This window comes from Hemitrygon akajei, chromosome 5, assembly GCF_048418815.1.
Source record: "Hemitrygon akajei chromosome 5, sHemAka1.3, whole genome shotgun sequence".
In the NCBI taxonomy this organism is placed as follows: Eukaryota; Metazoa; Chordata; class Chondrichthyes; order Myliobatiformes; family Dasyatidae; genus Hemitrygon; species Hemitrygon akajei.
The window spans coordinates 173848869-173869960 of NC_133128.1; the positions used below are offsets into that span (position 1 = coordinate 173848869).

The window sequence follows — 21092 nt, forward strand, 5'->3', positions numbered from 1 at the left end:
CAACCTACTAAGAAGTACCCTATCAGATGCTTTACTAAAGTCCACGTAGATAATACCCATTGGCTTAGTCTCAATAAGCTCCTTCGTCACCTCCACAAAAACACACTCAAGTTTGTAAATTACTTGCCCTGTACAAAACCATGTTGACTGTCCCTAAGCAGGCCACGCCTTTCCAACTGTGCATATATCCTACCCCTCACTATCCTCTCTAATAGCTTCCTTATCACTGATGTGATGCTCACTGGCCTACAATTACCTGGATCATCTCTACTTCTTTTCCTGAGCAAAGAAATATTTGCTACTTTTCAGTTAACTACGACTTTGACTGTTGCTAGTGAGGAGACAAGCATCCTTGTCAAAGTCCCAGCAAGATTCTCATTTGCTTATTTCAATATCCTGGGGATTTATTCATGTTAATGATTTTCAGGCAATCCAGCACTACCTCCTCCTCAATCTCAAAATGTCCTAGTACATTAGCATGTCCCACTCTGCCATCACTATCCTTCAAATTCTTGATAAATACTGCTACAAAGTACTCATTTAATACCTCAAGCACTTGTTCTGACTCCAACCACAAATTCCCTTTTATCTTTGAGTGAACCTACCCTCTCCTTAGCTATCTTCTTAACATTATCTAGCTTTAGGATTGTCCTTGATCCTTGACAGTTCATGGCCCTTTTTGACCTTCCTAATCACCAACTTCATCACTTTCCTGCTATATTAATATTTCAGTCTAATTTTAGCTTTATAAACTTTCCGTATGCTTTCTTTTTTTTCCAGATTAAATTTAGGACCTCTTGTCATCCAAGGTTTCCATTTTCATCCTTACCAGAATATAACTATCTTGAACTCCAATCAGCTAGTCTTTAAACAAATCCCACGTCAGCCGTGGACTTATCCATCAGCAGCTGCTCCCAATAAATGCCCTTAGTTCCTATCCTTTCCTGTCATAATCTACCCTCCCATAACATTGTACCTTCCAGCAAGATCCAATTTTATCGTTATTCATAACTATCTTAAAATGTAATGATGTTAATACAATCATGATCTTGCTCAAAGGCCATGCTGTCTTGAGAGTCTGGATGGCTTACTTCTGTTCTCATTTCTTATATACCCAAATGAGAAGTAAAAACAGATCCTGACTATTTCCTTCTATTTCACTTGCGATGTCTTAAGACAGTTGTACTTGTAAGCCATTTTTGTATCAAGCTTCTGTAGTCATTTCATTGGTAAATGTATCTAACCTGCAAATCAAACCAATTTCAAAGTTGTACATTCATTCATGTCTGCTGACCTGGGAAGGTTTGGGTGATTGAGAGTGAAACAGAAATATTCAAGATTTCACCTTCTAGGGTAGATAGGAAATGGGAACAGAAGTAAACCATCTCATCTCTCAAGACTGGCTTTTGAGCATTTGATTTGGTAGACAACCCAAGTCTGCACAGATTCTGCATTGGAAATATCTATGTGAGAAAATCATATGAAAAATGTAATTCAATTAAATGTAAATTTGATTTGAACATAATTTCAGGAAAGCATTGCTCTGAACTCTTGTTATAAAAAGGATATAGACCATAGGTGCAGGAGTAGGCCATTCAGCCCTTTGAGCCAGCACCGCCATTCAATGTGATCATGGCTAATCATCCACAATCAGTAACCCGTTCCTGCCTTCTCCCCATATCCCTTGACTCTGCTATCTTTAAGAGCTCTGCCTAACTCTTTCTTGAAAGCATCCAGAGAATTGGCCTCCACTGCCTTCCATAGATCCACATCTTTTTCATCTCTGGGTGAAAAAGTTTTTCCTCAACTCTGTTCTAAATGGCCTACCCCTTATTCTTAAACTGTGGCCTCTGGTTCTGGACTCCCCCAACATCGGGAACATTTTTCCTGCCTCTAGCGTGTCCAATCCCTTAATAATCTTACATGTTTCAATCAGTTCCCCTCTCATCCTTCTAAGTTCCAGTATATACAAGCCCAGTGGCTCCAATCTTTCAACATATGACAGTCTCGTCATCCCGGGAATTAACCTTGTGAACAGATGCTGCACTCCCTCAAAAGCAAGAATGTCCTTCCTCAAATTTGGAGACCAAAACTGAACATAATACTCCAGGTGTGGTCTCACCAGGGCCCTGTACAACTGCAGAAGGACCCCTTTACTCCTATACTCAACTCCCCTTGTTATGAAGGCCAACATGCTTTCTTATGGAGGTTGGAGGATATGGAGGTTGACAACCATAAGAAAATTTTGCTTAATTGGGGTAAGGACATTGCTGGTATTACTGGTAACTGGTCGTATTTACCCTTAAAAGAGATGGTGACCATCTTTTTGAACCAGTACAATTCACCAGCTCATAGAGATGTCAAGTAGAGAGCACCAGGTCAAGGACTTGGAGATGAACAATTAATATCAAAATAATGGCATGAATATATTCTTCAGGAAAGTGCATGAGGTGACCAGATAGAAGTGCTTAGGCAATGTTGGACAGTGTTCTTCATTTCTGGAGTCCAAAATTATAAGTAAGACAGTCATTTATCTAAATAATTTTCTAAACTAATGATCAATATAAAACCCATCTACAAGTGATTCCTTGCTGCAGAAAAACATATAAATTCACTTACATTCCTGGTTGTTGTTTTGTGAAGGGAATATACAGCTGTTCTTGCCATATCTAAAGCAGATCTGAGGAATATCATGTCCATACCTTTAAAAACAAATGAGGTTTGAAAACAGTAAACTAAATAAATTAACTTATTTTGGTTATGGCTAAAATGTTCTCAATATTTTGCTTGCTTGATGTAGGACTTAATTAAGTCTCTTTTACTTGCTCCATCAAGCAGGTTAGCTCACAAAGGAAATACTTGTAAATAACCAGAATCTGAAGTGGTCATAGATAATGATGTAAATTAACTGACAAACTGATGATGCTAGTATCAGTCGGTCACCATATACCATCCATGCTTTTACATTCCAATTCTTCATAGTTTTAAAATTAAACACACACACACACACACACACACACACACACACACACACACACACACACACACACACACACACACTTAGTGAGAAGAGCAGCATTCTGAGTCATCTCTCAATACTGCAAAAATTAGATCAAATTAGATGAAATTGCTTAACTGTATTTATTACTATAATTCTGCAGCATTAATAAGTTCAGCATGAATTCAACTGTAAAGTTGTTATACAGCAACTCCCATAACTCAGAATATCTCAAAGCTGCTCAAGGCCACTTTATTACTTTTACAAGTACTACGTGGCCACTAGATGTGGATATGTTCAAACAAACAAACGTCATGAACAGTCAATGTGTTCCTGGGTATTTAAGCAATAAATAGTGGAAGAACACCTGCTATACCAGGCAATATGGCACTGTGGTTTAATTACCTTGAATGATAGCACTTGCCACGGTAGCATTTTTTACTACCAAAAGCATGAAGTTGGGAAAATATTTCAATTAAGCTTAAGAATACAGTGGGTTCTGGTTAATCAGGACAGCCACTTATTAGGGACAACTCCTAAAGAACAAAGGCAACACAAGTGAATCTGCAAATGCTGGAAATAAATAAAAAATGCAAAATGCTGGCAGAACTCAGCAGGCCAGACAGCATCTATGGGAGGAGGTAATAACGACGTTTCGGGAGGGTTTTGGCCCGAAACGTCGTTATTACCTCCTCCCATAGATGCTGTCTGGCCTGCTGAGCTCTGCCAGCATTTTGTGTTTTTTATTTCCTAAAGAACAAAAGCTTTTTGAGAAAATTCCCTTAACTTATTTGGGATACAAGTGGCTTAATCGGGGCAGGAGACCGTTGGCAAATAGTTTCTAACTAGCGTCAGTCATGGACACTCGTGTGGCCATTAGACACTACACCATGCTTAAAGTGAAGTTTTTAAATAACTTCAGTTGCATGAGTTTGCTTGTGTTCAGAAAGCCGTAAACTTTGTCACTGATTGTTGGCGTGAACTAAGCAGTAAGACAAGCTGGAGTTCTTTTGCTCGCTGCTCCTTCAAGCATTCAGGCTTGGAGATGCCAGAAATGGCTGGGAGTGAAAATGAAATGATTTCACTACTTCAACAAGTTAGGCACTACAAAAAATTTGAGGGTATCAACAATCATCTTGAATGTCACAATGAAAATGAAGATTTGGAGGATGCAATCCTCATAAGTATTGTATCAATGCAGTCCATTATCTGCACTAGGTGCTGGCATTGCGAACACTGGATGAATTCCTCCGTTAATAATATTAGGAACTAACACACAGTTTTATAGTACTGTAGTAGTATTGGTAGTGTTCTACTTTGTCCTGTATTTCACTTAAATATATAATTTGTTACTCAGTCTATGCTTTTTATACCTTAACTACTTACATGAAACTTCAGCTAATTGGGGCAGCCACTTGATTGGCAAAGTGACTTGGTCCTAATTAATTGGAATCCACTGTATATAGTTTGAGACTTCAATGCAGTGATGATGGACTATGAATTGGTGGATGTTTAATTAAACTGAAACACCATTTTCCCAATCATTGTAGTGCCACTGTTTAAAGAAACTCTGGGGACTGACACTCTGATCAATGTATGTAGTATTATTTTAAAACTTGGTTATTTCATGTCCGTGGGATCTTGCACAGACTGTCAGTCACCTTTCCCTCCATTACCAGAGTGGGTACACATCATGTGTACTTAAGGCTTCCAGAGATTACAAAAGTTAATGTAAAATGCAAGTATTTTTGCATAATTTTAAAATTCATATTTGGATTTCAGTAATATATAGAACCTGATGTGTACTTGCAACTAAATGTCCTTATCAAAGTTTGGCTATCTTAATGAGAGTGACAAAATTTTACTACTCTTTCTTTGTAACCAATATTGCATTATCACCCTAAAAAAATTTGGATAAAAGTAAGATACAAGATGGTGGAAACAACAGATAATATACTTGTGGTGAGAGTAGTTTATGTGAACTGTTCATCTCTGCACAGATGCTGCCGTTGCCTCCAAGAATTCTCAATATTTTGTGATTTAGATTTCTAGTGTCTGGATTATTTTGCTTTTGTAATGTTTTACTGAGGATGCTGGCTGGGTGCATAATTCTAATATGGATTTGAATTTGAGCTCTGAACTCTAAGGGAGAATACAGATTTATTATGAGGCTTTATCTCTTGCTTCTGCCATTGTTAATTGCCATGCAATTGAAATTTACTGATAAAAATGGATTTGGAAATTGTTTGCAGATCTGGTTCCTCCAGATTTTCATTTGTTTAAAGTGCCTAAAATTGGTTGCATAATTAACAAGCAACAAAAACAATTAACAATGAAACCATATGATACATGTGTTATTCTGAGGTAATCAAATTATTTTCTTATAGTGCAACTTGTGAAGTGCCTGAGTATCTGGTTCTAAGTTGCAACTCAGAAACTCAAAAGCTTAACTCATCTTCATGATAACGTTATTAAAACAAAATTATCTCTAGCTGGTAATGTACTGAAGCACTGTCTTGCAGCAACTAGAATATACTTTTCTCTCTATAACTTGAATGATCTTCCTGCTTAAACAAATATTAAAAATACATAGTACAATATCAAATAATCTACCTTTATTATGCTTTGTCCCAAAGGGGGGATTCATTATTACAGTATCAAATTTTTTGGATAATTTGTCTGTCAGTTTGGAACAAACATCATATTGGATCATATTGACATTGGCCAATTCAAATTCTTCTGCATTTCTGTGGAATACATCAAGGGCGTCTTCATCGATATCAACTCCCAGACATAATCTGAAAAAAGTGAAAAGACCAGTAAGAAGAAATGTTTATTCAATCCTGTCCATTTAATGTGACTGGGGTTTCTGTGTTGTGCCTCTGTAACCATATGAGGGGTGATTGATAGGTTCCTGGCCTAAGGTCCACTTACTCAGACACTACTTATTTGCAATTTTCAATTATCTGAAACAGAAATACCACAGAAGTTAATAACTTCAAACTTTCTGCATAATCACTCAAAGAGTTGAACTGCATCTCCTTTTACATTAGGCCACAAACTTATCAATCACCCCTCGTATTCCTTTTTTGGGTTTATCTTCAGTTTTAAATTATACCAGTTGTCATAAGTACAATTAATGGACCTTATCCACCATTCAAAATATTCATTACCTCCACCCTAGCAGAGAATGCCTTCCATGTAGCATCTACAAATATGCAGTAGTTATTTATCCATGATACTCTGATACCTCTGTCTAAGTTCACGTTCTCTACCACTAAGGATCAGGCACATGTAACCCGCAGATTCCTTTCCAAGTTGCATACCAACTCCACTTAAAGGGACTTGGAAGTCCTTGTGCAAGACTCCCAGAAGGTTAATTCACAAGTTGAGTCTGTGGTAAAGAAGCCAAATGCAATGTTGGCATTTAATTCAAGGGGAATAGAATATAAAAACAAGGAGATAATGCTGAGACTTTATAAGGCACTGGTCAGGCTGCATGAGTGTTGTTAACAGCTTTGGGCCCCATATCTCAGAAAGGATGCATTGTCATTGGAGAGCATCCAGAGGAAGTTCACAAGGATGATTCTGGGAAATGAAGGGTTTAACATATGGGAAGCATTTGACAGCTTTGTGCCTGTACTCACTGGAATTTAGAAGAATACAGGGGGGATCTCATTGAAACCTACCAAATGTTGAAAGGACTAGATAAGGTGGATGTGGAGAGGATGTTTCCTCTGGGGGGGGGGGGGGGGGGGGAGGATCCAGAACTAGAGGCACAGCCTCAAAATTGAGGGGCGGCCTTTTAGAACAGAGGTAAGGAAGAATTTTATTTAGCTAGAGAGTAGTGAATCTGTGGAATGCTCTGCCACAGACTGCGGTGGAGGCCAAGTCCATGGGTGAAACTATCAACAGAGCTGATAGATTTCTGATTGGTCAGGGCATCAAGGGATATGACGAGAGGGTAGGTGTATGGGGTTGAATGGGATCCGGGATCAGCCATGATGGAATGGCAGAGTGGACTCGATGGGCTGAATGGCCTAGTTCTGCTCCTATGTCTTATGGTCTTAAATATACCTCCAGCTTTTTCATTATTACTCAGTTTAAATCATAGAGCTCTTCAGTGGGAACAGCTTCATCAAAAAGCCTGCAATGGTTCAAGGTAAGAACTCATTGCTATTAGTCCAGCTGGGGATGGGGAATGTATGCTGGCTTTGCCAGCTGCACCCAAATCCCAAAAATTAATGAATAATCAAAAGTCACTGTGTGCTCACATGAATCAACAAGCATCCTTTAATTCATCAACCAAAATTCACATCAGCTCTAGATGGGATGTAAACATGTAACACTTGTTCCATCTTTTTCAATGATACATATCAAAAGATGAACCTTGCGACTAAAATTTTCTCAGTAGCTTGTCCTCTTCCTCTTCCCACTGCACTACTGATGTTACCATACACATGAACTTAGATAAATTATACAACTGGGTTAGGTAAATGGAGTCTAACAAAATGGAATGCAAAATAAGTAAGACCATCAACAGTTAACTATTTAGAAATTCAACTTGAAGTATGATTGATGTTTAATAAATTTTATACCACAGCTTGCAATTAGGTGGTAATTGACAGTACAGATAGTTTTGTGAGGTGGAGAATATCTGTGTATTCGAGATGCACCATCTTGGGATTCTCAATACCATCCACAGTGCTCCTCTCCACATGCAGCAATAATGGTTCAGGGATTACTGTTGAATTAGTGTAGATGTTGTCTTCTCCTCAGAAAGCTTCCTTGAATCTATTCCCGTCAACACGATAATCTCTGCCCATGACAGAGCTCAAATAGAGTGTCTGTGATATCTGATGGGGCAAAAATAATGGGCCTCAGAGAGGTCAGTGACAATGGTTTATTCTTCCAATGAATATAATAGATTATGCAGTATTTGTGGTACTCTCCCAGTGTCTTAAGGTGTCTGCTATAGGTGGGCCAGGTGACACAAAACAGAAAGGACAGCCAGGATCACTGCTGCCTAGAGATCACGAGCTTCATGCTGTGTCTAAGCCTCGATCTTTCCACAATCAACCAAAGACTGTGTTGACACATTGAAGACTGGTGAATTTCTTCACTGGGAAGTGGCTCCCGAGATTTGGGAAATGATCCACAATGAACCTTAATGTTAGGAGGAGAGTGTGGCACAACTGGTGTGGAATAGTAGAGGATGTTGTCCTTCTGGATGTTACACCAGGCCCATCGTTTTGGATCCTTTAGTGAAAGCACCAATGCCGAATTGGAGCTCATCCTGTAAGGATACAATAATACAAAGCTTGTCTGCATACAACCTCTGGACTCCTAAAATTTGGGTATCTTTGTTTCATGAGTGTTGTTGCCTTACATTGACTAGCTTCCTTTGAGAACAGTGATCTTTCTGGTAGCAAGTTTGTTGGAAAAGAAATACAACAGTACAGCATGAAGGGTTGAAGGAAGTGTTGGGGCAATGATACGGTCTTCATGGATGCTGGTCAGTGTACAGAATGCAGCAACTGTAGATCTATCAGTTAATATTGTGGCTTGCTTGATTCATAAAGCATGTGTAATATGAGACAAATTTCTGTGGAAAGATGATTTTGTAGGCTATCCCATAACCTCTACTGACTGATGTAGTCAAAGGCTTCAGTGAGATGAGAAAAGACATGCATGGTGGTCAGTGTTACACCCGACATTTTCTATAAGTTGTCACATGATGAAGATCATGTGCACAGTGCCTCTGGATTGACAGAACCCACCCTGTGATTGGAAAGCAGCCCTTTGGGCTTCCTGTGCGAGAAAGCAAAGAACACCTGTGCTTACCACAGTCGGACTTGCTTTTTTGAGAGATGCTCATGATTATAAATCCAAGGTCTCCTAGGCTATCTTCAACTTCCTAGATGTCGATGATGAGGCTATGAATTTGTAACTGAAACTTGTTATTTTTGAATTGTGATACAATCTTCTAATCTTGATCAGCAGTAATTCAATAACATTACTGAGGATAGAGTCAAGGATCACTCATAACAGAGTCAAAGTTCGAGACGCCTTCACAATCATTTTTCAAAAAGGTGCTGGTAGTTTCTTTTATCTCATGAGTTCACTACCCTTCCCAGCTCTGGGTGGCTTGGGATAATTAGGCTGCAAGAGGTTTGCAGCACAAAACAACCTGCTCATGTCATTAGTTATCTGTGGGTTGCTCAACCACCTGTGTCCTCTCTCCACCATCACCATTATTTTTTTAGGTTGTTTTGCTGGGAATCTGTCACTGGGAGCTTGTACAGCTTTTCCCCCCCTCAAGGAAATGTGTAGCTTCCAATCCAAAAGCTCCTTGGATTTGCTATTAATTAGCTCCTCAGTCCCCAGCCATTGACAAAAACAAGAATTAGTTTGATAGAAAAGCCAAGAGTCTCTTCCTGATAGAGACTCCGGATAGCCCATTTGTTGTGGACACTTTGCAGCTCATGAGGCTGCGAGTTGACTCAAAACACAGAACCACTGAATTATACTTGACAAAGGTGGTTACTTAGCTGCTTGAGTCTGCCCCATCTCATTTAAGGCTACAGTTGGTCAACGATCGGAACAATTTTAATGGAGCATGTGAAAGGCCCTGCCCCAATGAAAGCTACAATTATTACTAAGCAACGCAGTGGTTAAATTATTGAAATACATATGTTTCTTAAGTGTTTTATATGCATAGAAAGGTAAATATGCACTATATACTAAGAAAAACATTTGACTGACTGACGCTAAATAATACCGGATGTACCTGTTCCGACTTCAAATCTGAATTAAAGACGGACTCAGGAATGGAACTCATTCATAACCCGGGGACTGCCTGTACTTTTAAGTCATTTCTAGATTACTTATAATACCTAATATAATGTAAATGTTATGTAAATAGTTGTTATACTGTATTGTTTAGGGAATAATGACAAGAAAAAATAGTCTGTACATGCTCAAACAACGAGTGCTGGATAGAGAACTTACGGGTTTTTCCGATCCGCGGTTGGTTGAATCTGCGCATACCGAATCCACTGATAAGGAGGGCCGACTGTACTGAGATACAGTGAAAGTCTTTGTTTTGAATGTCACCCATTGTCAGAAAGGGCCTTTCAAATGAAAAGTTAATTTAAAATTTTCTCTGCCTTAGGAGACCAGAAAGGTAGGAAGTTTGATCTTGTAGAATGAGTTTGACTGCAAATTGGCTGCATTTATCTACATCGATGACTGCAACTGGGTGTGAAGCTTTTAAGGATAGTGTGAAAATGTGTTAATGTTGTAAATTCAATACAAATTATTTTAACCAGGCCAGAATAATAGAAGCTAAATTACAGAGAGCATGGATCAATGCCTGTAATATCACTACTAAACATGACATTTAACTGTAAGACATTGACTCTTGCAGAAAATTGAAGCTATCCTTTAAAAATGAATAACATCAATGAAAAAACTGCAAAGTGAAAATAGTATAGATTCATTAGATTTGAGATGTTACATTAGATTTTGAAGCCAAAGCTATGCATTTGCATACGTCCACAAATTCTTACTTTACTCTAAATATTTCACTCCTATATTTTGCAGTCCACTTACCCTGCATTCAGCAAAGCTGCACCAATACTGAGAACTCCACATCCACACCCAAGATCAGCAACCAATTTATTCTCAATGTCATCGAACGTTGTGTGTATCGTATACAGCATACGTGCTAAAACGAGGGAAAATAATTTTTCACCTTATTGAAGTATTTAAAGTTTATGCAGTTTCTCCACTGTGATTATATTGTGTTTGTGTGAGGCAAAATAGTGGACCTTCTGGTATAGCCGTGCTTGAGACATAGTGAAATTAAGCATGATTTAAAGGGCTAATACCCTATCATGGACTGAAAATCAGTTATGAAATTGAAAACAAAGAGTAGGATAAAATGAACCTTTTGAAGTTGACAGGTTGTGGCTTTGAGAGGGAACATTGCTTGGTGCCCAACTAATTACAATAATCATTTTTACTTATTAATTAATTATTGAGATGCAGCACAGACCAGGCCCTTCTGCCCAGCAAATGCTCCCCTCCAATTTAATCCTAGCCTAATCACGGGACTATTTACAAAGACCAATTAACATACTGTCCGATAAGTCTTTGGACTGTGGCAGGAAACCGGAAAACCTGGAGGAAACCCACGCAGTAACGGGGAGAACAAACAAAATCCATACGGGCAGTGGCAGGAATTGAACCCATGTCTCTGGTACTGTAAAGCATTGTGCTAACCACTACACTACTGTGCTGCTCCAAACGTCAATCATTTGGCTGAAGGGATCAAACATGATATATCTAAGCTTGTTGATACTAACCTAGGTGGGATGAGTGTGGAGGGTGTAAAAAGACTTCAAGGATCTAGGGACAAGCTAAGTGAGGAGTCAGAACATGGCAATGTGGAAAAATATGAGCCTCTACTGCTTACATTCCCTATGAATTAATTGGTGTGACGTTGATTGCATGAATTCAATTCAATCATATTGAAAAGTGAAAAGAACTATCTTCAGGCAATCCTCTTAGGTTAGGTGCTTGTTTCTGTTTTGGTTATTTTTGATGGGTGGGTGGGAACTGTATTTACTGAGTCAAAATCATTTCTACTATGAACTGTAATTATATATAAAGATACCGAACTGTCATTTAGATTGGATTATTTCACCCAAACGCTCAGCCACCTCAGCCACTGTCATTTTGTTCCAAGCTACATTTCGGATCAGTACCGGTAAGACCAATGCTAATTTATACAATAAATTTCTTTTAATCTGGTGTGCTCAGGATTTTGGTGCTAAACTGAGATTTTCCAGAGTTCTTTATTATTCCAATTAATACTCTAACATGCTTTTAATTCACTTCCTTTTTAAAAGATATTACAGAATAGTATAATAATTTTTCAAGTGAGTGCTCTAAATAGTTCTGGCAAGTTTAAATGGAGTGTGGGCACTGGGACCAAAGTAATCTTAAAAGGAGCACAGGAAATGTTGCAAAAGCAGAGTTAAAGAGAATACAGGAAGCAGGGTGAAGCAGGTTTCAGGACCAGAGCTCTGGTGCATTTTATGAGAGCATGGGAATCAGCATACCCTGAGCCAGAACCACTGGAACTACCAAACAGCTGAATGATCAGATAAAGGATTATTGTAGTTTACTCACTATGAATAACATTCCCACTTTCCACTGAGTGAAATGGAGAGGCAAGTCTTGTAGAAGCCTGATTACCCCCTGAAAAGTCCAGATATGAGGGAATGCCCAGATATGAGAGAAGTGGCAGATGGAGTTCAACCCAGATTAGCGTGAGGTGGTTCATTTTGGTAGGTCCAATATGATGGTATATAGTATTAATGGTAAGACTCTTGGCAGTGTGGAGGATCAGAGGGATCTTGGGGTCCGAGTCCATAGGACGCTCAAAGCTGCTGTGCAGGTTGATTCTGTGGTTAAGAAGTCATACAGAGCATTGGTCTTCATGGGATTGCGTTTAAGAACCGAGAGGTAATGTTTAAGCTATAAAGGATCCTGGTCAGACCCCACTTGGAGTACTATGCTCAATTCTGGTCACCTCACTACAGGAAGGATGTGGAAACTATAGATAGGGTGCAGAGATCTACAAGGATGTTGCCTGGATTGGGGAGCATGCCTTATGAGAATAGGTTGAGTGAACTTGGCCTTTTCTCCTTCAAGCGACGGAGGATGAGAGGTGTACAAGATCATGAGAAACATTGATTGTCTGGATAGTGAGAGGCTTTTTCCCAGGGCTGAAATGGCTAACATGACAGGACACAGTTTTAAGGTGTTGGAAGTAGGTACAGAGGAGATGTCAGGGGTAAGCTTTTTTACGCAGTGTGGTGAGTGGTTGCCAATGATGGTGGTGGAGCTGGATATGATAAGGCATTTTAAGAGACTCCTGGATAGATACATGGAGTTTAGAAAAATAGACGGCTATGGGTAGCCCTAGGTAATTTCTAAAGTAAGTATGTATTCGGTACAACATTGTGGGCTGACGGGCCTGTATTGTGCTGTAGGTTTTCTATGTTTCTAACATGCACAACCATTGTTTTTATCTGGGATTTCTTTTAGCTATTACTAACAATAGTTTATAGCCTAAATTTGACAAGTGGAGGTGGAGTCATGCATTTAAAGACATTTCCATCTTATACAACAGATAGATAACTTCACATGGACAGCTGGAATTCAGAGCTGTACATCATCAAAACACACTTCTTCATTTCTGGAGTTGTCCAGTAACAGTACATCGTCAAAACTGATTGGGTTGAGATAATGCACTATTAAATGAAAGGATGAACTGTGTATGGAAACCAATAGGTCATAAATACTGAGCTATTGATGGAGGTGACTCAAAACTTCAGGAAAAAGAAACAGACACAAGAGATAAAAAGGAGTTAGGGAAGAAGTTTGAGTGGGTAATGAGGCAGCTGAAAGCTAGCCCATCACTAATGATATTGAGAGAACTAAAAGTACAGTGGAAGATAATAAGCTGCTGGAATGTGCATGAATTTGGGAATAAGCAGTGTAGGCAATGGCCTGATTTGAAGATGTTTATATTTAATCTTGTCAGAACCATTCTGTTCTCACCACCAATGCGCGCATAGATGAACTATGTTCAAAATGTTTGAATTTCAGAAGAAACAACTGACTGAATGACTGAGCATGGCATAAAAGGGAAAATACACCAGTCTTGAAGCACACATCATACAAATGGACAATAGTTGTTGGAAGGCAATCATTGATGCAAAAGTGTTGAGGGCTTAGCCTCCATCACTGGGCTTGACCAGACTATTTTAAACTCTTGGACTTCGGTGGGCAGCAGTAACACCCTTCCAAAAGCATAATTATGAGCAACTTCTTCTGATTAAGATAAAAATTGGGTAACTAGCACTGCATGTTGATAAAGAATTACACAGCTATAAAGCACAAAATGGGCTCTTTGGCCCAAATTGTCTATGCCGATAGTGATGCTAATCCCATTTGCCTGCATTAGGCACATAATGCTGTACGCCTTTCCATTTTAAGTACTGTATGAGTCAAAACACCTTTCCGAGACACCGCTCCCTAAAGATGTCCTGGGTACTTTGAGGGCTACTACCCAATGTGGAGCTGACTAGATTTACAACCTTCTGCAGTTTCTTTGGGTCCTGTGCAGTAGCCCCTCCATACCAGACAGTGATGCAGCCTGTCAGAATGCTCTCCACGGTACAACTATACAAGTTTTTGAGTGTATTTGTTGCCATACTAAATTCCTAATAAAGTATAAATAAATAAAATTCTAATTTGCATTTTGTTTATCAGGATACATGGCTAATTCCTTCCTACTTCCCACCTTTTCATGCTTTATCAATACACTTCGGGGCATTTTTGTATAGTAATGGCACAACGCATGAATATACTGTACATTGCGTCTTAGGCCTTAAAGGTCAATCAGATGTGCTTTGTGCACAGCAATGGACACGTGGGAGATTAAACTACGTAAGGCCCCCAGATGGATAGCCAATTACCGGCGGCATCACTCATTATTAAATACATGGGGATTTCATGACCATTCCAGAGTAACGATTTAAAGGAAGTCATCTGGTGCAGGAGATAGCAGAACTCCCATGTTGTTGGGAGATGTTTACCTGCAATGTGCGGGCTGGTTGGATACTGTTCCAGTAGTAACTTAGGCCGATCAAAACCTTCGACCTGCTGCAGCAAACTTTCCAGCTCCTTCAGCTTCATAACGAAGTCCAGGCACTCAGGGCCCCCTGTACACCCCGCTCAGCGCTGCCGATTACCGGGGGCTCATCCTAACCCACGGCGCCCGCTAACACCGTGTGTTCCGGCGGCATTTGCGTGAGGCAAAGAAGAAGAAGAACTAGTCGATGACCTGCAATGAAAATTACTGGCGTTGTTATTTTTAAATTTTATTTCACATTTCCGACTTCCGCACTACCGTCCTTAATGAGCATGCGCTAAGCGTTACTTTAAAACCGGGTACGGTACACACTGGAAATTGTTGTAATGCCTTTAAATTAGCTTAAGCAGATCACCAACACGTTCAAGTTCCATGAAGATCAAAATTGCAATGGTGGGGTTCGCCAAGCAGCGTTGTTTGACTTTTGTGTGCAAGTTCACGCTGTCGCAATTAGCTTGACAAAGACCGTCCTTTCAGTGAGCTTTTAAGGAGATATGGTACAACATAAATAAAACTCTTGCACTTGGAGGAAATCTGCAACTGCATCAATGGGGGGAAGAACAAATATGGATTCGGGTGGGAGAGTGCTTCCGGGGTACGCAGAGAAACCCTTCTATGGTGGATTATACCAAGCTGGTTAAGAACAGTGCTTAACAGTGCCTGTTTTTTCTGTATGTGAAAGCTATCAAAGAAGCCAGAATTAGAATGAGGTTTAATATCACTGACAAATGTAGTGAAATTTGTTGTTATGTGGCAACAGTGCATTGTAATAAATTCAAAAATTTAATTACTGTGTGTGCGTGTACACACACACACACACACACACACACACACACACACACACACACACACACACACACACACACACACACACACACACACACACACACACACACACACACACACACACACACACACACACACACACACACACACACACACACACACCCCCCCCCCCCCCCCCCCTATAGTACATTATGGGCCACATTGTTGTGCCGACCATGTAACCTACTCTAGAAACTGCCTAGAATTTCCCTACTGCATAGCCCTCTATTTTTCTTAGCTCCACGTACCTAAGTGTCTCTTAAAAGACCCTATTGCTGGTAGTGCATTCACTCACCCACCATTCTTTGTGTGAAAAACTTATCTCTGACGTCCCCCTTCCAAGCACCTTAAAACTGTGCTCTCTTGTGTTAAGTCATTTCAGCCCTGGGAAAAACACCTCTGGTTATCCATACAATCAATGCCTCTCATCATCTTATACACCTCTCATCCTTCATCACTCCAAGGAGAAAAGGCCAAGTTCACTTAACCTATTCTCATAAGGCATGCTCTCCAATCCAGGCAATCCTTGTGAACCTCCTCTGCACTCTCTCTATAGCATCCACATCCTTCCTGTTGTGTAGTGACCAGAACTGAACACAGTATTCCAAGTGGGGGTTGATGCACCATCAATAACTCACTCTGAGACGTAAGAAGCGAGATATCGGCTTTTATTGACTGGAAGAATGAACAACACTACATCAGGCCTCAATCGCCTTTATACAGGGGTCTGTGGGAGGAGCCACAGGAGCAGTCCAGACAGGTATATATAGTTTACCACAGGGGTCTAAGTAAGGTCTTACATAGCTGTAATGTATATATATATATATATATATATATAGAAAGTTAAATACATGATGCAAAAAGTGAGGTGATGTTTATGGCTTCAATGTCCATTCAGAAATCTGCTGGGAGAGGGGAAGAAGCTATTCCTGAATTGTTGAGTGTATGCCTTCAGACTCCAGTACCTCCTCAGAGATGGTAGCAATGAGAAGAAGGCAAGTCCTGGATGATGGGCATCCTTAATGATGGATGCCGCTTTTTGAGGCAATGCTTCTGGAAGACATCCTGGATGTCAGGAAGGCACAACTTTTCGCTGCTTATTTCGATCCTGTGCTGTAGCGCCCCCCCTCCTCCCACCATACCGGATAGTGATGCAGCCAGAGTGCTCTCCACGGGTACTTATGTAGAAATTTGCGAGTGTTTTTGGTGACGTACCAAATCTGCTCAAACTCCCAATGAAATATAACTGCTGTTGTGCCTTCTTTGTAACTGCATTGATGTGCTGGGCCCAGGATAGATCTGCAGAGACATTGACACCCAGAAACTTGAAATTATTTACCCTTTCGACTGGGTGGTATCCCTCCAGAAATGCAGCCAAATACTCCCAGCTGGAAGTTCCAGAGTTTACTACTTAAGTAAAGCACTTCACCTCACTGAAGGCTGCTAAGCACGCAATTGACTGTATACCCTTCCCCTACTCATATGGAGCAAGGTGATGGTGTTATCTCTTCTTGACTATTGAGTTAGGTAACATAGCAGCAAGCACCAAACTGAAAAGTGGCTCAGATCAGCAGCAGTGATCTAGAACAGTCCTGCAATTAGGATGCTGAGAGTGGCTGTGGTCTTGAATTACAGAAGTGAAGCATGAGTAAACCTGTATTTGAGGTCACAGAAGTCACAAATGCAAGGATAAAAAAGAGTGATTGCCCTTTTAGTGGCACAGTTTTAGTAAGTGTGGTTATTTTGTGAGTAATAGCCTTTTGATTTGGACTTTTGAGGTTGAAAATATCCTGAACATGAACTTAGTGTGTTGTCCTGGGAGGGTGTTAAAAACCTCCCAATAATAAACATTCAGATGGTGAATTTTTGACAGACTCTCAAATGGGTTTTATATTGTTTTACTCATCAGAGCAAATGCATAACCACTATTTTGTTAGGAGCTATGTAAGTGAAATTCCAGTTCTTTGTACTGGAGAAGGTAAATGTCAGGTGATCAAGAACACAAATATATAACATTGTACGTATTAGTGAGAAAACATTGGACCCCATTGGAAGGACTCACCTCATCAAATATGGTGTTAAATGCATAAGTGTATTCCTAAGACCTTTGGACAGATGGGGCTTCTCAGCTATGATTGGCAGCTCATCCTGTAGAAGGAAATCTCTGATCTCAAACCTCCGCTGCCTGGCGGCTATATCCACTCAAGGGGAAGGCTTTGGAAGTAAACCTCATGGGAAAAATCCAGAGCTGGAGTCCCTGAGGCAGTCCTACATTGAGTTGAATGCGCACTGGCAATTCCAGTGCTGCTGCTGGTGCCAAACTGTATCAGTCTCTACTGCTCTTTTGGATTCATCAAATAGGTGGATGGGGGTGTAGTCTATCTGGCCCAGATGACTTATCTGCATTTAGACCTTTAAATTTCCCAAGCACTTCTTCCTAGTAATACTGTAATTGCACTCACTTCTACCCCCTGACACTCTTGAACTTCTGGAATACTGCCAGTGTCTTCCACAGTGAAATCTGATGCAAAATATTTAATCAGTTTATCTGCCATTTCCTCGTACCCCAGTACTACCTCTCCAGCATCATTTTCCAGCAGTCTAATACCTACACTTGCCTCTCTTTTACTCTTTTACATCTCATAGGTATTCTTCAAATTCTCTCTCTTGGAATCCAGTGCCAATCTGATTTTCCCAATTTACCTGCATATAAAAATCCCCACGACTTTTGCAACAAGACTGATAGGCTTCCTTCCACGTTGCAAGAAAGGACATACTCAGTATTCCAGAATCTAGTTATCCTAAGCACACCAGCGACAAAGTGTAAGTCAGAAATGTGTGCATTTTCAAGAAGCTGAACATTCAGGACAAGGCAGCCCACTTGACAGCCATCCCATCAATCACCCTAAACATTATTCCTTTCACTACCAACTAAGTAGCTACAATGTACATAACCTATAAAATTCATTGTATTTACTCAATCAGATTTGTGCACCAGCACCTTATGAACACAATACCTGCAGTGATCTAAGACCATGGCTCACCGCCACTTTTTCAAGGACGATTAGGATGTGCATTAGATGCTGGCCTTGATCACCTGAAAATGAATAAATAAAAATCTTCAAAAAACAAAAATAACGTAGGTAGAAGGGGTAAGTCACAGTAAGCTCAACAAATGAAATTTTTGGAATCAGAATCATTTAATATCAATGGTATATTTTGTGAAATGTGATGTCTTGTGGAAGTAGTACATTGCAATGCATAATAAAAACTATTAAAAACTGTAGCTATAAGTTACAGTAAAAATATAAAAATGGTATTGTAATGCTAAAAACGAGCAAAAAAAAAAAGAAATAAAGTGAGTTAGGGTCCACGGGCTCATTGTTCATTCAGAAATCTGATGGCAGTGGGGAAGAAGCTGTTCCACTGAGTGTGTGACTTTGGCCTCTTGTACATTCTCCTTGATGGTAGTCAAGAGAAGAGGCATGCTCTTTACCTCCTCCTTGATGCTAGCAATGGGAAGAGTTGCCAGCTTTTTGAGGCATCACCTTTTGAAGATGTCTTTAATGCTGGAGAGGTTAGTGCCCATGGTGGGGCTGGCTGAGTTTGCAACCTACTGTAGCTATTTACAGTCCAGTGCAGTGGCTCCTCCATACCGGATGATGATAATGCAACCAGTTAGAATGCTCTCCATGGTACACCTGTAAAAAATTTTGTGAGAGTCTTTGGTGACTCACCAAGACTCCTCAAACTCTTAAAGAAATATAACCATTGTTGTGATTTCTTTGTAATTGTATCAATATGTTGGGCCTAGGATAGATCTTCAGAGATGTTGACAACCAGGAACTTGAAACTGCTCTCCCTTTCCATTGCTGATCCCTTGGTGAGGACTAGTGTGTTTTTCCTTGACATTCCCTTCTGGAATTCCACAATCAATTCCTTGGTCTTACTGATGTTGAGTGCAAGCCTGTTGCTGCCATTCAACCAGCTGATCTATCTCACTCCTGTATGCTTCCTCACCACCACCTGAAATTCTGCAAACAATAGTTGTATTGTCAGAAATTTTAAAAAAACACAAAATGCTGGCAGAACTCAGCAGGCCAGACAGCATCTATGGGAGGAGGTAGTGATGACATTTTGGGCCGAACCCCTTCATCAGGAGTGAAGTAACATGGGATGGTGGAGAGGGGATAAGAAGTGGGGGGAGGGATGAAGTAGAGAGCTGGGAAGTGATAGGCTGGAGGGAAATGGGCTAGGGGGAAGGTGGAGAATTATGGGAAATAAAAGAGAAAGAAAGGTAGGGCTGGGGGGAGATTATAGTGAGGGGGGGAAAAGAGAGAGAAAGAGAACCAGACTAAAATAATAGATAGGGATGGGGGTAAGGGGGGGGCAGGGTTATCAACGGAGGTCTGTGAGTTGGATGTTCATGCTGGTTGTATTGTCAGCACATTTACAGACGGTGTTTAAGCTGTGCCTAGCCACAGTTATTGTGGCTGTAGGGAGAGTAGAGCAGTTGGCTCAGCAGGTATCCTTGAGGTGTGCCAGAGTTAATTGTCAGCGAGAAAGTGATTTTATTTTTGATGTCTCTGGTTTCTGGATAAGGAAGTCAAGGATCCAGTTGCAGAGGGAGGTAGAAAGACCCAGGTCTTGGGGCTTGTTGATTAGAACTGAGGGTGTGATGGTTGAACACTGAGCTGTAATCAATTAATAGCAATCTGACATAGGTATTGCTATTGTCCAGTAACAGTAAGCCTTAAAATAACCTGGAGCAGATACCTGAAAGAGTAGTAAATGAGCAAGAACATCTTAAAGTAGAACAAAGTGGTAAAGGTACAAAGAGCTTTAAGGAGGAGATTCTAAAATCTAAGGCCTTTAAAGCTGAAGGTATTTCTGTCAAAAGTGGAATATTTAAATATTTAAGCAGACAAAAATACAGATCTCACCAGAAGGTTGTAAGCCTGGAGGAGATTACAACTACAATTTACAAATATATCACCCTTTGTTTAGCAAAACCATTTCTAGTGTCCTTTACAAGTCAAGAGCCACATGGGTAATAGGCGAATGGGACTCAACATTAGATAGATAATAACAAGCATTGCTTTGGACAGCCTGAAGTTCTATTCCTTCCCTTCCCTGTAATCATTTATCTTTGGGATGAAGTTCTATATGTCAGGACTTCTTTACTCACTGCTACTATTAGGAAGGAGGGGTTGGTGCTGAAGATCCACACCCAATGCTTTAGGAACAGCTACTTCTCCTGCACCATCTGATTTCTGAATGGTCCATGAACACTACCTCACTATTTCTGATTTTGCTCCCTTTTTTACTACTTATTTTACTTATGTATAAATAATACATAATTTATATTACATTTTATGTATTACACTGTACTGCTGCCACAAAACAAGAAATTTCATGATAAATGTCAATGATAATAAACTTGGCAAAAGTTTACTCAGCAATTATGTATAGGTTTTTGCAAAGGTAAAAAGATGCTGATGGGAGTTACTGTATATACAGGTGTCGGTCATAAATTGG

The 21092-nt window shown here is 40.1% G+C and overlaps 1 protein-coding gene across 6 annotated transcripts in view; it reads right to left on the reverse strand.

Moving 5' to 3' along the window:
- The window catches only part of mettl5 (methyltransferase 5, N6-adenosine), a 33410-nt gene that overhangs the window by 8485 nt on the left and 3833 nt on the right, over positions 1-21092 (reverse strand). The window contains exons 2-6 of one of the 6 annotated variants that reach the window (XM_073047267.1): positions 18572-18651; positions 14674-14921; positions 10613-10727; positions 5612-5796; positions 2620-2702 (exon numbers count right to left, since the gene is read on the reverse strand). In XM_073047267.1, the coding sequence (XP_072903368.1) occupies positions 2620-2702; positions 5612-5796; positions 10613-10727; positions 14674-14773 (483 nt within the window). In that variant the 5' untranslated portion in view covers positions 14774-14921; positions 18572-18651. Of the gene's footprint in view, positions 1-2619; positions 2703-5611; positions 5797-10612; positions 10728-14673; positions 14922-15041; positions 15288-18571; positions 18652-21092 lie in introns of those variants that run through there. The other 5 variants (XM_073047269.1, XM_073047264.1, XM_073047265.1 and 2 more) reach the window with 5 other exon arrangements.